At 40.9% G+C, this 12728-nt stretch overlaps 1 protein-coding gene across 8 annotated transcripts in view; it reads left to right on the forward strand.

Moving 5' to 3' along the window:
• The window catches only part of LOC6524261 (fasciclin-2), a 64518-nt gene that overhangs the window by 1182 nt on the left and 50608 nt on the right, over nucleotides 1–12728 (forward strand). For all 8 annotated transcript variants that reach the window (XM_015190085.3, XM_039372863.1, XM_015190087.3 and 5 more), the window contains exon 2: nucleotides 1373–1654. In XM_015190085.3, coding sequence (XP_015045571.1) covers nucleotides 1585–1654 — 70 coding nt within the window. In that variant the 5' untranslated portion in view covers nucleotides 1373–1584. The remainder of the gene's footprint in view (nucleotides 1–1372; nucleotides 1655–12728) is intronic.

Genomic DNA, 12728 nt, shown 5'->3' on the forward strand with positions numbered 1-12728 from the left:
GGAAAACTTCTAAACTTTGTGCAACTTTCACAGATTCACAAAAACTACCGTCGTCAGAAGTTCCCTTTCGGCCAAGTCTCCCGTTATAATTAGCGTTTTCGAAACTTTATGAATATTTAAAGCTGCTTCCCGGGTATTTTGCAACAATGTCTTAATTTGCCAAAAGCAAAAATGAAAAGAGATGCAAGGGGAATTTTCCCAAGAATATTTCGCGTGCCGCAGACACACATATGCGAAAAAAAGTCAAGGCCTGCCATAAATATCGATTATCCAGTAACTGTGATAACCGTAAGCCTAGTGAGGGGGGCGTCGGGAAAGTAGGCGGGATTAGTGGCAAGGCGAGCTCGCGAAGAAGCAGCTACAGTTTTACCGCGTTTGTATGCAAATTTGTTTGCGCTAGGACTGTTGCAACTTAAAAGCTGAATGTTTCACTGGATTTTTTTGCGAAAGTGGGAACTGCACTGCATGCAATATTAAAGTCGTTAGTGTAAATGAAACTTTAGTTTAATTGATCACTTATTCTTCCTTACTTATTAGTCATTGCATTGAAGTCACGTTCAATTCTATTACCCAAGCGTCTTTCATTTCTATATTATGTGCATTTTGCTTTCGAGATTCTCTGAAGTGAGTGATAACTGTACTTTAGAACTTGTTGCAACCCAAGGACACTTAGCATAGGTGTATTTTTAGTGAGCAAACAGAGAGAGCGAGAGAGAGAGAAAGAGACCAAGCTTGAGTCATGAATTATTGGAGAGGCGAAAACAAATAAGTTCGTGCCGATAAGAAATATACATTTCGCTCTCGAACCCTGAACCCAAAAGATAACGATCTGCAGAGAACACAAACTTATAGATACAATTTAGCTTAAGCATTTCTTTCCTACCTTATCCAAAGCCCCCTCCCTTTCCCAGTCTGTGTTACCCTAAAATATTTCCCGCAATACGTGTTTCGACTGCTGAGAGCCCCGCAATTTCCGTTACAAAAACTGGCCAGCATGTGCGAAGTCGGCGGCGCAGCAGGTTTTATTTTCTTCATCTTCCTTCTTTTTTCTTCGGTGCCGCCGACTTTAGAATGCAAAAGAGACAAGGCACACACGCACACAACATCGCACACCTCACTGTCCCGCTCGCACCGCCAAAAAGCAGGCTCGTGCGATGTGTCTTCCTCTTCTTCTCGCCCATAAATGCCAACATTTGCCATTTGAATCTGAAATGTTAAAGTTATGACAAATATCAAATGCAGATGAACTTCTCAGGCTCGAACTAACTAACCACAAAAGCCAGTAACCATGAATTAAATAAAAAAAATATATCTGTATTTAAATTGTAGCCTTAGCTAATTCATCTTTCTTTCATTATCACTATTCTTTCAGATTCACACACTAAAACAGCTTGAAAAAACACCAGACGCAGAGTGTTAATCAAAATACAATAATTTGTGCAATCTCGAGCAACGAAAACAAACTGAAATTTTTTAAACATTTTTTTCGTGTGCATCCGTAAACAAACCAAAGAAGTTAAAACGAGAGCAATTTGCGAGCGAAAAACCTAGAAAACTACTACAACTGCAAAATCAGCGATAAAAATGGGTGAACTGCCGCTAAATTCAGTCGGCGTCTTTTTGGCCCTGCTCCTCTGCAGCTGCTTTTTAATAGGTGAGTATGGATAAAAACGCTCCCCAAGTCCCCAAAATGTGCTTTTTTATTTGGTATTATAATAAGAAATGGCACACAGTGCTCCAAAATTGGAAATATATGGCTTTTCAATGGGGCCAAAAAAGCTAACGCTTTTGCTTATAACACAAGTCTTGTATGTACTCCTTTAAAAAACTGAATAGGAAAAATATAATTAAACACCTTTAATCTTATGGTTGTGTCATATCACTATGTGATGCCGTATACAACCACAATTATGGCTGGCAGAGGTATTTCGACTAAGGACCGACTTAGCTTAAATCCGCTTATCAGTCGACAGGGTCATATTACATTTTTGTTGTTTCTTTATGTGATTCCAGACAGAAAAATTACCTGAGCACTTGCACTTATGTACCTGATGATAGCCATAGCCGACCCTGAAACGAACACTAAGCAAATAGAACCAAAGAAATATAAGAAAACAAAATCCCACGAAAACTAAAATCATCTTTTCCTTATCGCAATCTCCCAGAAAACTAAAGACAATATTTACCTTACCTCAGAGCAGACTATATCGTGGCTGGTCAAATATCGTAAATTTTTCAGTGAACATGTGAGAGAATTACAATCGCAGATTCTCCTAAAAATCCGGCTCCTGACTTTGAAGCCGTAAAATTTGGACAAACACTGATAAATATTGCGCAAGAGTTGCCTGTTAACAACGACTTGGTTGCTATGAGGTGCTGTTAGATGCTTTGGATTATGGGAACATTTCCTGAAGTGCTTTTACTACGGCAACAAGGAGAAAAGAAACTATTTAAGTGTCTGGATGAGATTTTCTCAGAGATATTTAGCTAATTAAGCCTAAGAAGAAAATAAGGTGCAAACACTACTTGTATAATTATTAATTGACGGACAAATTATAGACCAGAAGAAAGAACATAGAAGCGCAGATTGATATTAGCCTTAAACCCATTTAACCGGACTAGCAGCAAATCTAAAGACATATCGACTTGAAAGATTCATAACTCAGACACTTTGTAGAGTGTAGGTTCGCAAGCTTCTTGGCGAACTGTTAAGTCAAGAAGAGTCCAGCGTCGACTTCCCAGCAATTGCCGCATCCGGTTTAAACCACAAAAGCTGGGGCAGGCAGACAATTTCATGCGTGGCCTTTTAAAATGTTCTAATACCGCAGAAAGTCGAATTTAATTAACTCAGTTTCCTCGCCCCTTCTGCTCCGTACGTTTTCTACAAATACCCCCTCAAAAAGAGATCAAATTCTCACAGGGAAGGGAAAACAATTGGTAAAATCATTGCAGGATGACTCAGTCGGTAGGTGATCATGATTTGGCTAGTTGGTAATAAGTGTTTAAGCACTTTTCTTTGGTAAGAACGCTTTTGTAGAAAGTGAGAAAACATCCAAACTCCCCTCCTTCTTTCTTTTGTGGTCACTTGGGCTCTAATTTTTAAGCAGTAAACTAAAAACTTTTTATGTTGTTGACCGAGCTCTTTTTTTTGTTGGCCAAACTCAAAATAGGAGCTTGTTCTATATTTTTGTGTGAGAAAAACACGTTAAAGAAAAGCCGGAGAAAATGGTCAGATGAAAGGGGGGAGCTGAAGTAGTGAAATAGGGTGGACAGTCCTAATTAGCTAAGCCCGAAACTGGCTTAATTGGGTGGCGCTTTCACTTCGTCCATCGCGCCTGGAAAAACTGCCAGTTAGACAGTTCGTCATACCATTAATGGACGATGAGGGCCTTGAGATGAATGGAAAATCCAAGAGAGGACAGGACAGGAAGGGGCAGCAAAATCTTAAGAGCTGCACTTCATCTTCATCTTTTCACTGGTGTTTCAAAAAAGGGAATGCAGGCAATATATTTTAAGCTAACTTTAATATCGGTTTGCATCTTATGCTTTATAATCATATGCTCATTTCTGAATTTGGCATTTTGAAAATTGTTAATTTCCAATAAAGTTGTTAAGATAAACGAGTGGGGCTTAAGAACCTCTTAGGAACCAACACGTTATTGCATACCCTGTTCATTTACTGGATAAAATCACTGTGGAGATCCAATGAGGAAGCTGTGAGTTCAGAGAGGGTCTTGAGTTTAAAAGACAAGCCCATGAACTCAACTTAATACCTCTTCCTCGAACTGAGGACATTCTCAGAATTCTCTGACTCATATCTCTTTGACTTCTTAGTCAGTATCTCACGCCTCCTTCACCCTCCTTTTACCCACCTTTAGAGCGCGGAGAAAAGGATGGGTTGATGACTATAGAAAGAGAGAGAGACTAGGGGGACAGGGAACATCAGGTTGCTGCTCAAGTTGTTGCCTGAATGGGACAGCTTATGGTCAAGCGGGCAACTCTTGAGTTCTTTCTTTTCTTGTCTTTTGTGCCACTTGACAAGACAAAGATGAAGCATGCTGAAGAAAGAGAGGGCTGAACCTGGAGCGAAAGAGAGGGTAATGGGTATGGGCAGGAAAAAGGAAATTCCAATTATGTTGCAAAGTCTGGTCGTGCGTAGAAAAGAATTGTTGCAGCTTCTTGTTTGCCTCTCACTCATTCACTCACTAACCGGCTCTTTCCTCTTTTCTTCACGTTTTCCCTTGTTTTAATTTTAATCCAGTAATGCCCGGAAAGCCTTGCATTTCGCTTTAATTAATAAAACAAAACATTTCGGATGGGACAGCAAAACAAAAGGATTCAAGTGGATTGCAGAAATAATAATGAGCTCTGTTGTGTTATATCTCTATATATATCTCCCTATATATATATGTATATAGGTGGCAATCTCTCCAAAGATCTTTATGGATGCTTGATTTTTCAATGCAGCCGAGAACCCAAAAGCAGGCATTGTTGCAAAAAAACCCAGGCCAAACCATTTAAATTAACTGCAAATGAGCTGGAAAAGCCTTTACAAAAATACCGAGTACATCCAAGCATAAAGGAAAGTAATGGCTTATATATGTATATTTTATAATATATATTCAAAAAGATAAAGCAGAAAACTTAGCATAACACTGCATATTACAAGCATTATAATCGCAGTCACATGAGTGCTAAAAAATGTTCAAATAAACTGAGAAAAAGAGAAAACATTAATTTAAGAGGGAAAAATGAAAGAATTAAATTAGTGTGAAAATATGGCAAGACATTACTTATTATGGAATGCAGTGAGAGTGGGTAAGAGAGAGTTGGACCAAAAAACAGGGGGTTAAGCCCGCATAATCTCAATGAAGTTAAACAATGAGTCGCAGCAAGACAAGATACATTCCTGTAGTATGGTATAGTATGTATAAAACAAAAACGGCAGCCCAGCAAACAAAGAATGCACAGAAAATACAAATGAAGGATTGTTGGTAAGCCACTGGCGACCCTCGCTTTTCCCCACTTCGGGTTTTTCATCTTCAAGTATGATGAATGAAAATTCAGGCGAATCACAAAAAGTGATTGAGCCACATGTGTCTCAGGTCCACCACCCGCATCGCGTTCAATTCAATCGGGTCGCATTAAGTCTTCAGCCAAAAGTTTATTACATGAGGTGCACGTTTTAGTTAATAAAATCTTTCGTTTTCAAAAATTTACACTATGTTTCCAAAGCTTATTTGCCAATGCTACCTGACGTTACTGAATTATTAAAGAATTGCTGAGATAAAGATCCTACAACCCCAGACGTTGGAATACAGGAAACGACGTCCCAAGACGTGCTGGGCCTAATAACCAGCCGAAATTGAGTTATAACCGATTGGCAGGCATTCGATTTGGGACCCATTCCTTGAGGCCTAGGTCTTTTCCTACCTGTTCTTCCTATCGGAACCGAACCATCTGGGAGGTGCTCAGGTACCCCGATGACGCCCTGGCATACACAACTAATTGCTAATTGGATTATGTCTTGCTCGAACGAGAGCCGTTGGTTGGGGGAGGTTTGGTTTGGTCATCGGAAAGAAAGGGAGATACACATGGTCACATAGGGAAATAAGGAAAGTGAGGTTAGGTCATTGATATCCGCCTTTGGCCGTAATCCAAGTCAGTCATCGGTAGCCAGACGAACCCGAGGGTTGTTGCCGGAATGGAATAGAATGTTTTTAATTGACTTGCCCCATTGCAATTGCATAACAATGAGACACACTCCCCTCACTCTCGCCGCCCATGTGTGTTTGCCTTCCTGATTGCGGCGTCAATTGTCAATTTTTGTTACCTTCTCTGCTCGTCCGTTCGTCGGGTTCTTCTAATTGGTAATGCAAAGTGCATGGCCAGGTTCCAACTTCTCTAGTCCGTCCATTTGTCTGTCTGCCCAACTGCCCGTTTGCGTCCTTTCGTTCATTCCCCCGTAAGCCACACCCTTTATTGTCTCGCTTTTCGTCTTTGTTCTGTAGCCCGGTGTTTTAATCAATTCGTTCCTATTTCGTTTACTGTCCGTTAAAGGGAGAGATGTCCGCTCAGGAAATATATATGGAAAAAATGTGCTGGCCAAGAAAAACTTAAGTGAGCTATGCCATATATAAGTTAGAAACACTTTGCGATTGGATTTTGAGATTTCTGTGTGAAATTTTGTTTATACAGTTCCCAGTTTGCGGGTGTCCCACTGTAAATGATTTGGTTGTGGTGGAGGTTAGGTTAAATTATCTTTGTTTGGTTTTCGTTTTTGCTACGAAGTCGTGCTCCACTTTGTATACCCTTGATCCTCGCAATCGTCGCTCTTCGCGCCACTCATTAATTTTCCCACACTGCAAATTGAGTGACTTCCACTCCCACGAACACCCACCACAACCTCCACCTCCTCCCATGCACCTTGCGCCCTTGGCAGCCGCTCGTCCTCCGATCCCATCCCATTTCGTTCCATCTCAAAAGGCCATTCCATCCGCAGCAGTTATCTTGCCTTGCCGCTTTGTTTTCTGTTTTTTTTCCCACCATTAAGGCTCAACTATCAGCGGCAGCTCATCAAGATGTGCACAAAACAACGAAAAGCTGCAAAAAGTGCAACCATAAGGCAATTCCCCTTGCTTCCCCCCTTGCCCCATTTTGTACACCGCCACTTTCCGCTGCTTTTGGTAATTTTCAGCATTTAACCAAATAAACCTCTGCCGGCAGCGTTGCATGCTCTCTGCCCTCTGCTTACACTCAACCAAATGGGATGGAGCTTGACAGCTAAAAATAAAGAATAATTCTGTTTAAAGTAATTTTCCAGGTTTTAAAAAAAACTTTATTTGACATTCGCATAACAAACAAGTGAATGTTCAAAAAAAAAAAGTGGAGAAAATCTATTTTTTTCTCTGCGCTCATCCATTTTTCTCACCCATTTGCCAGTGCCTCACTGACATTCATATGATGTGCTCAGTGGCTGCCCGCGTCATTATCAACGTTTACCCCCACACCCCTGCACCCCCTCACCCACTCTTTAGTTCTTTTCCAGGTCCCCAAAACACCGTCTCCCATGTTCCGCTGTCGGTTTTGCCAGTTCCCCTTCAGTTCCGCTGAAATGGGATGCGATGGAACAGAAATGGGATTGGGTTTTGGATTCTGAAACGTTCACAGACTCAGTTGGGCGTCCAAATTGTTTTTAACAACGATGCGCATATATGTATATTTTTACCCATTCCAATATTGAAATGCTCTGGATTCTGCTTACAGACTGAAATTCGGAATTTTTCAACATTTATTCAAGAGATAGTTTTTCATTAGCTGGCTACCTACCAAATAAGCAGCTTATTTTATATTAATCGAAAGTACTAATGGCCATTTAAAATATAATAACCTCCCTTCTCTGGTGAAAACGTGGTCTATATAAAGAATATGGTATCGTGGGCAAAAGTTCTTTAGGAGTTTGTTGATAAACTAGTTCCGCGACTTGAAAATAACTAGTTCGGGAACTTAGTTCTTTGACGGGAACTCTTCCCTTTTAGGGCCCCTTTTTTACTCCTATCCTTGTGGAAACCTCTTGACTGAGCCGTGTGTCGGCTTCATTCTCATCATTATCCCATTCCCAAAGTTACGAAAACTTTTTAGCCGACGCCAAATTGGCTGGGGGCCTGAGAACACCCTTTTTCGACACCCCCTGTACCCCTCTTTTGGCGCTGGGCATAGTTTAGCGTAAATTTTCATAATTTTATGGCAATTTTTCACATGCGCATTCGCAATGCGGCCAACAAAAGGAGCGAAGAAGTCCAAAATAACAACAATCAACTCAGTCCAACTCAGGCACCCCTTTTTGGCGCCCTGCCTGCCCTTCATTGTGTTTGCATTTTAGTCATGAACTTTTAAGCATTTGTCATGCATAATTTGAGCAGCAAATGTATTGGAAAGAATTTTAAATTGATTGTTATCGTTGTGTTCTGTTGTGCTGGAGGATGGATAATGCACGCGCACTTGGATTCTCGGACATTAGTCAGTCGTCGGGAGCAGAGAGTTCAAAATTTAGTATCCAGAATGTATCCAGGATCCAGGAGAGTACAGATTCTAGAACATATAACGCCGGCGGTGGGGGGCGAACAGCTTTGTCAATAATTAGCTTAACCCATTAATAACACAAGAATGTTCCAGCACGGCAGCGGGCAACTGAGTCAGCAAACCCAGATACAGATACGGCTAACGCGCATTATCTGTGCCGGGGGATCGGGCGATGAATGGGAGGAGCACGGGGGTTTCGGAGCGGAGAAGTTGGGAAACCAGTGGACAGCCAAGATTAATGATGGCCTTTACCTTTACCCCGAAAGAGTTGGAGATGAAGATGGAGAGAAAGCGATGCTGGGTGATTTGATGTCTGCTAAAAGTAAAAGTTCATTCACATTGCTTTGTTGCAGGCAAAGTTCTTGGTCTGCTACTTCGTCCTCATCTTTGGGTATATCCTTTGATTTAGGACTTTATCATATTTTATCAAAACTGAAACCTTTATTAGTGATTCACCTTTCTCTGCTTTTCTCTGTCAGTTTCGTTTTTGGCACGTGGTAAATAAAGGATCAGCTTGCTTTGTGCCGAAAATAACAAAGAATGCTTTGTTTTTTTTTAAAGAGAATCTGTGGAAACTTTATTCCAATCATCTTTAAGATTTCGAGGAGTTGATCTTGTCCATACTATAAATGGCCACTTTTCCAGGCTACCTGTGTACTCTGCTTCTTTTTTTTTTTTCAAAACGTCGAAACACACTTACATAACTCAGGCAGTTTTATCTCTGGACTTGCAGAGGCACAGCCTCTACCTCGGATTTCCCACTTTCCGGCGAATGCGCTGCCAATGTCTGTCGTCACTTTCGGACTTTACGTTTTAAGCTCTGCAGCAAATTCTGAGTAAAGCGCATGAAGCACTCTTTCACACAGATATCCGCACACTCCTTGAACAAAAACGACGATGGACTGACTGATGATCAAATTCCGGTGATTCAGTTTTCTTGGGTCTGAGCCAGGTTTCTTTTTCCCATTCTTGTTTACGGTCTGGGGATATTAAAACCATCGTCATGTGTGGAGGGGCTTCCTCAAATTGTTTCTGGGCCTGAGAGCGCAGGAATGTAAAGCAAATTGAATTTGCTTCCGATTGGTTTGATTAATCCTGTAATCGGGAAAAAGGTTTCCGCAAGGAGCTTTTGGTAGTTGCAAGTCCCTTTTCCTATTTATTTCGAATTTTATGCTGTGCAAGTGAAGCTCTTGGCCTAAGATGTCTGTCTGGAAAAGAAGTGCATAATAACGACTAAATTGTTATAAAATCGTTCCAATTCAAGGGCGCAAATAAAAATTCATAGAAATGTGCTCAAGATTTTGTCCTGGCCATCCAATTTCGAAATCAGCTTGGTCTTTGCGTTTCGGTTATTAGTTCTCCTGGTTCCGGATGCAATTGTGCGGCATTGTTGACGGCTGTCGGTCGTCGCCGTTCAATTGCCAGCACACGTAATTGCCGCTGCACAATGCCAATTCCGTAGATACATATTCGATTGGAGCGAATAAATTTGCCACCGTTAAAAGGTGCCTAAGGGGATGTAGCCTGCCAGGATATGACCAAGTGCCTTCGTATCTGTAGTTGAATATTCCCCCCTTCTAGTTGTGTATTGTGTTGTGTGTCGGTTGACATTTGATTTCTGACGCGTGCCGTTTTAACGACAGCGAAATATTGTGCGGCACCATTGGGTTAAGAGGGGAACGGTCGGGGCCGTTCGTTGGTGGGTTAACGGGGAGTGCCACATGCCCGCCGCTGCTACTTGGTTATTTTTGTTTTTACGATTGTTTTAATTCTGTTTTGTTGCAAACAAATAGGCGGAAAATTTTAACGTACTGCAGTCATGCGTCCGAGCCATTTACCACCCCCTCCTTAACCCCCGTGAACCCCCTGAACCCGCTGAACTCGGGACTTGGAAAATATTAGATGCGTTGCGCGTGTTGCGGCCTCATTTTGTTTCTAGATTTATTAATTATTCAGCTTTTTTCGCCATTCGTAGATAGTTTATGGTAGTCACGCGTGCCGAGTGTTTACTGTTGAATGCCTCTCCCCGGTGGATCATTTCCGGGAATAACAGTCGTCCAGAGGGTCCGTAGAGAAGTCTGCTTTTTTCTCTACCCTCTGGCTTCATTTTGGCTAACTGTTTTTGAATGAAATTTTCAGAATTGCAGAAAGTGGGCTAGGGAAACCAAAAAACTGTGTCGCTGAGGGAAAAATTTTGAGAAAGAAAAGATCAAGAAACACACATGGGTCAACAGTTTTAATATCCTTTTTTAATATTCAATAATTTAATATAATTAATATACTGTGAAACATCCATTCGAAACCTTCTCTTGTTTTTCATAACATTGTAATCAGCTTATCTATTTTTATATTACTATATTTTAGACCCTTAACGACTTCTTGTAATCATACAGCATAATTCCATCCCCTCAATTTCCACCCCAATTGATATTTCCTATGACATCGAATAACATGTGTGTGCTGACAGAACTATGGGCTTTTACCGATGTAGCCGAGTGTTATAGTGGAGTTTTATTTGTCAACCATTAGTGCAACATTATTTTTTATATTCCTCAGCGATTCGTTTGTATTTGTAACCCTCTGATCTCCGAAAATGCAACTGTCGCTCCAGAGATCTGGGCGCTGGTAAAAAGGGGCGTGCCTAATGATATTGAATCGACTTCCTTTGCCGTTTTTTGTAGTCGTCCATTTGTCAACACAAGGCTCTCGACTTGATGGTCACCTATTTTTTTGTGTATACTCGTTTATACATTTTTTCGTACTCGTTATTTGGAGCCCTTTGGCGAAAGTCGTACAACTGAGCACGACATTTTGCACTCAATGAATCATAAATGTTTTTGCTTTTTTCTTCATCCTATCAGTCTCTTTTACACTCAACTGTTTTTAAATTCTGCATGTTTTTGTTTGCCGTATATTAAATTCAATTCGTTCGCTTTTAATGCAGCCAGCGATGCGTGCAATGTTTAAAGTAGTTCCCGCTGAAAAGAACCAACAGGTGTTTGACTTGTTTTCGGTGCCAACTGATGCGTGAAAACAGTGGATAGGCATTCGATATTGGTATGGATATGGCGACAGTTGATAGGGTATAAGGTTGCACAGGAAGTTTCACTCTGATGGGATGCGAAAGTAAGGGAAACTGGCTGTGAACTAGTGTATATTGTGTGTATATTAATATTATTGGGTTGAAACAATGAAAAGACAATAAATTAATGAACAGATTCCATGAGGACCATTATGTATCTTTAGTTATAATACAACTAATTGAACGGAACGTCCCACAAAGCATTTAAGAAATATAAACCAAAACACAAGGATCACATCATTAGAGCTGCTTTTAAAAAGTGCCAGCGACAACAAACAGATATTATGGGATTCCATCTGGATTCCGCCCGCTTATCCCACACTCCCCAACTGCCCCTAACTCTACGGATCTGCCATGATATATGGACCGCAAGTGGCTTTTGTTCTAGGGATGCCAATTATGCTGCAAGCCGATTTTCTTAGGGGGGCTCTTTCTGGTTTTCCCTTTGCTTTTCCATATACAGAAGGAAAATCCGAGTGACGGCTGGTCCCCAGACGGCATTTAAAGCGGCCGTGGATAGAAATTTATCTCATGCTTATGCTCTCCACAATTAGTGTTCAAAAATAGCATGAAACAGTCGCAAACTCGGGACAACATCGATCCCAACTCGGAACCGAAACCCCTACTACTTTTTGATCGTGTAATGGAAATTCGTGTAAGTTTTTCTGCCTCGGCGACAGTTGGCAGTTTGTTTGGTTTAATTATTCGAGCAGATAGGAAAGCGCATCTAATGAATTTCAAACTGCAGCTGCAGTTTATCAAACGCTTTAATCTCTCCGCAGACAGCCAACTGACAAAACATTCTCCAAAAACTTAATTGCACTCACCGATAAAGAGTGGAAAAGTGAGAGAGGAAAATCCAGTGCAGTGTTCTTGGCTTTTTCCATGACTTTTTTCATGCTAACTGCCTATAAAAAAAAAACAGTGGAACAGTTGATGGATTGCCAACCCCAATCAACGAAATTGAATTTGTTTAGAGAGTATAAAAAAACACAGGAAACATAACTATCCAATTAGAAAACGAAGAGAAGACTGTCTGTATTCGGGGATAAGAAATTAGCAATATATAATTTACCTATTTTCTTGTTTATTTCTCTTTAATCTAAGCACTCTGACAACTCAGGATATTCGTAAGAGTTGGCAAATTCGAATACAATACGCACTTTGTAAGCCCACCACCCCTATTTCCGTCCCTTTTCAACGCCATCTGAACAAATACAGCTGCGAATAAATGAGTCCAAATGAAATGAGCAATGTTAACTATCCCGTTTACATAATATGTCAATTAAAGGCGCAACATCTTGCAGGTTGGATTATGTGTGGGACGGAAAAGCTTTTACCCAGTCTCCTTAGATTTCATTTATTTATGACCCGCTGTGATTTTGGCATAGTTCTTGGTGGGTTATCGTTTCGCCTCAGAAACAATATCTGTAGGGGGTTAGCCAACATATTAATTTGATTTCCTCTTTTTTATTATTATTGTTTTTCAGCCATATAAATCAGAGTGCGCTTGACAACTTTTTTTGAGGGTTGGCTGCCTGCCCGCCTTCCTATGTCTATGTCT

Source organism: Drosophila yakuba, chromosome X, assembly GCF_016746365.2.
Source record: "Drosophila yakuba strain Tai18E2 chromosome X, Prin_Dyak_Tai18E2_2.1, whole genome shotgun sequence".
NCBI lineage: Eukaryota > Metazoa > Arthropoda > Insecta > Diptera > Drosophilidae > Drosophila > Drosophila yakuba.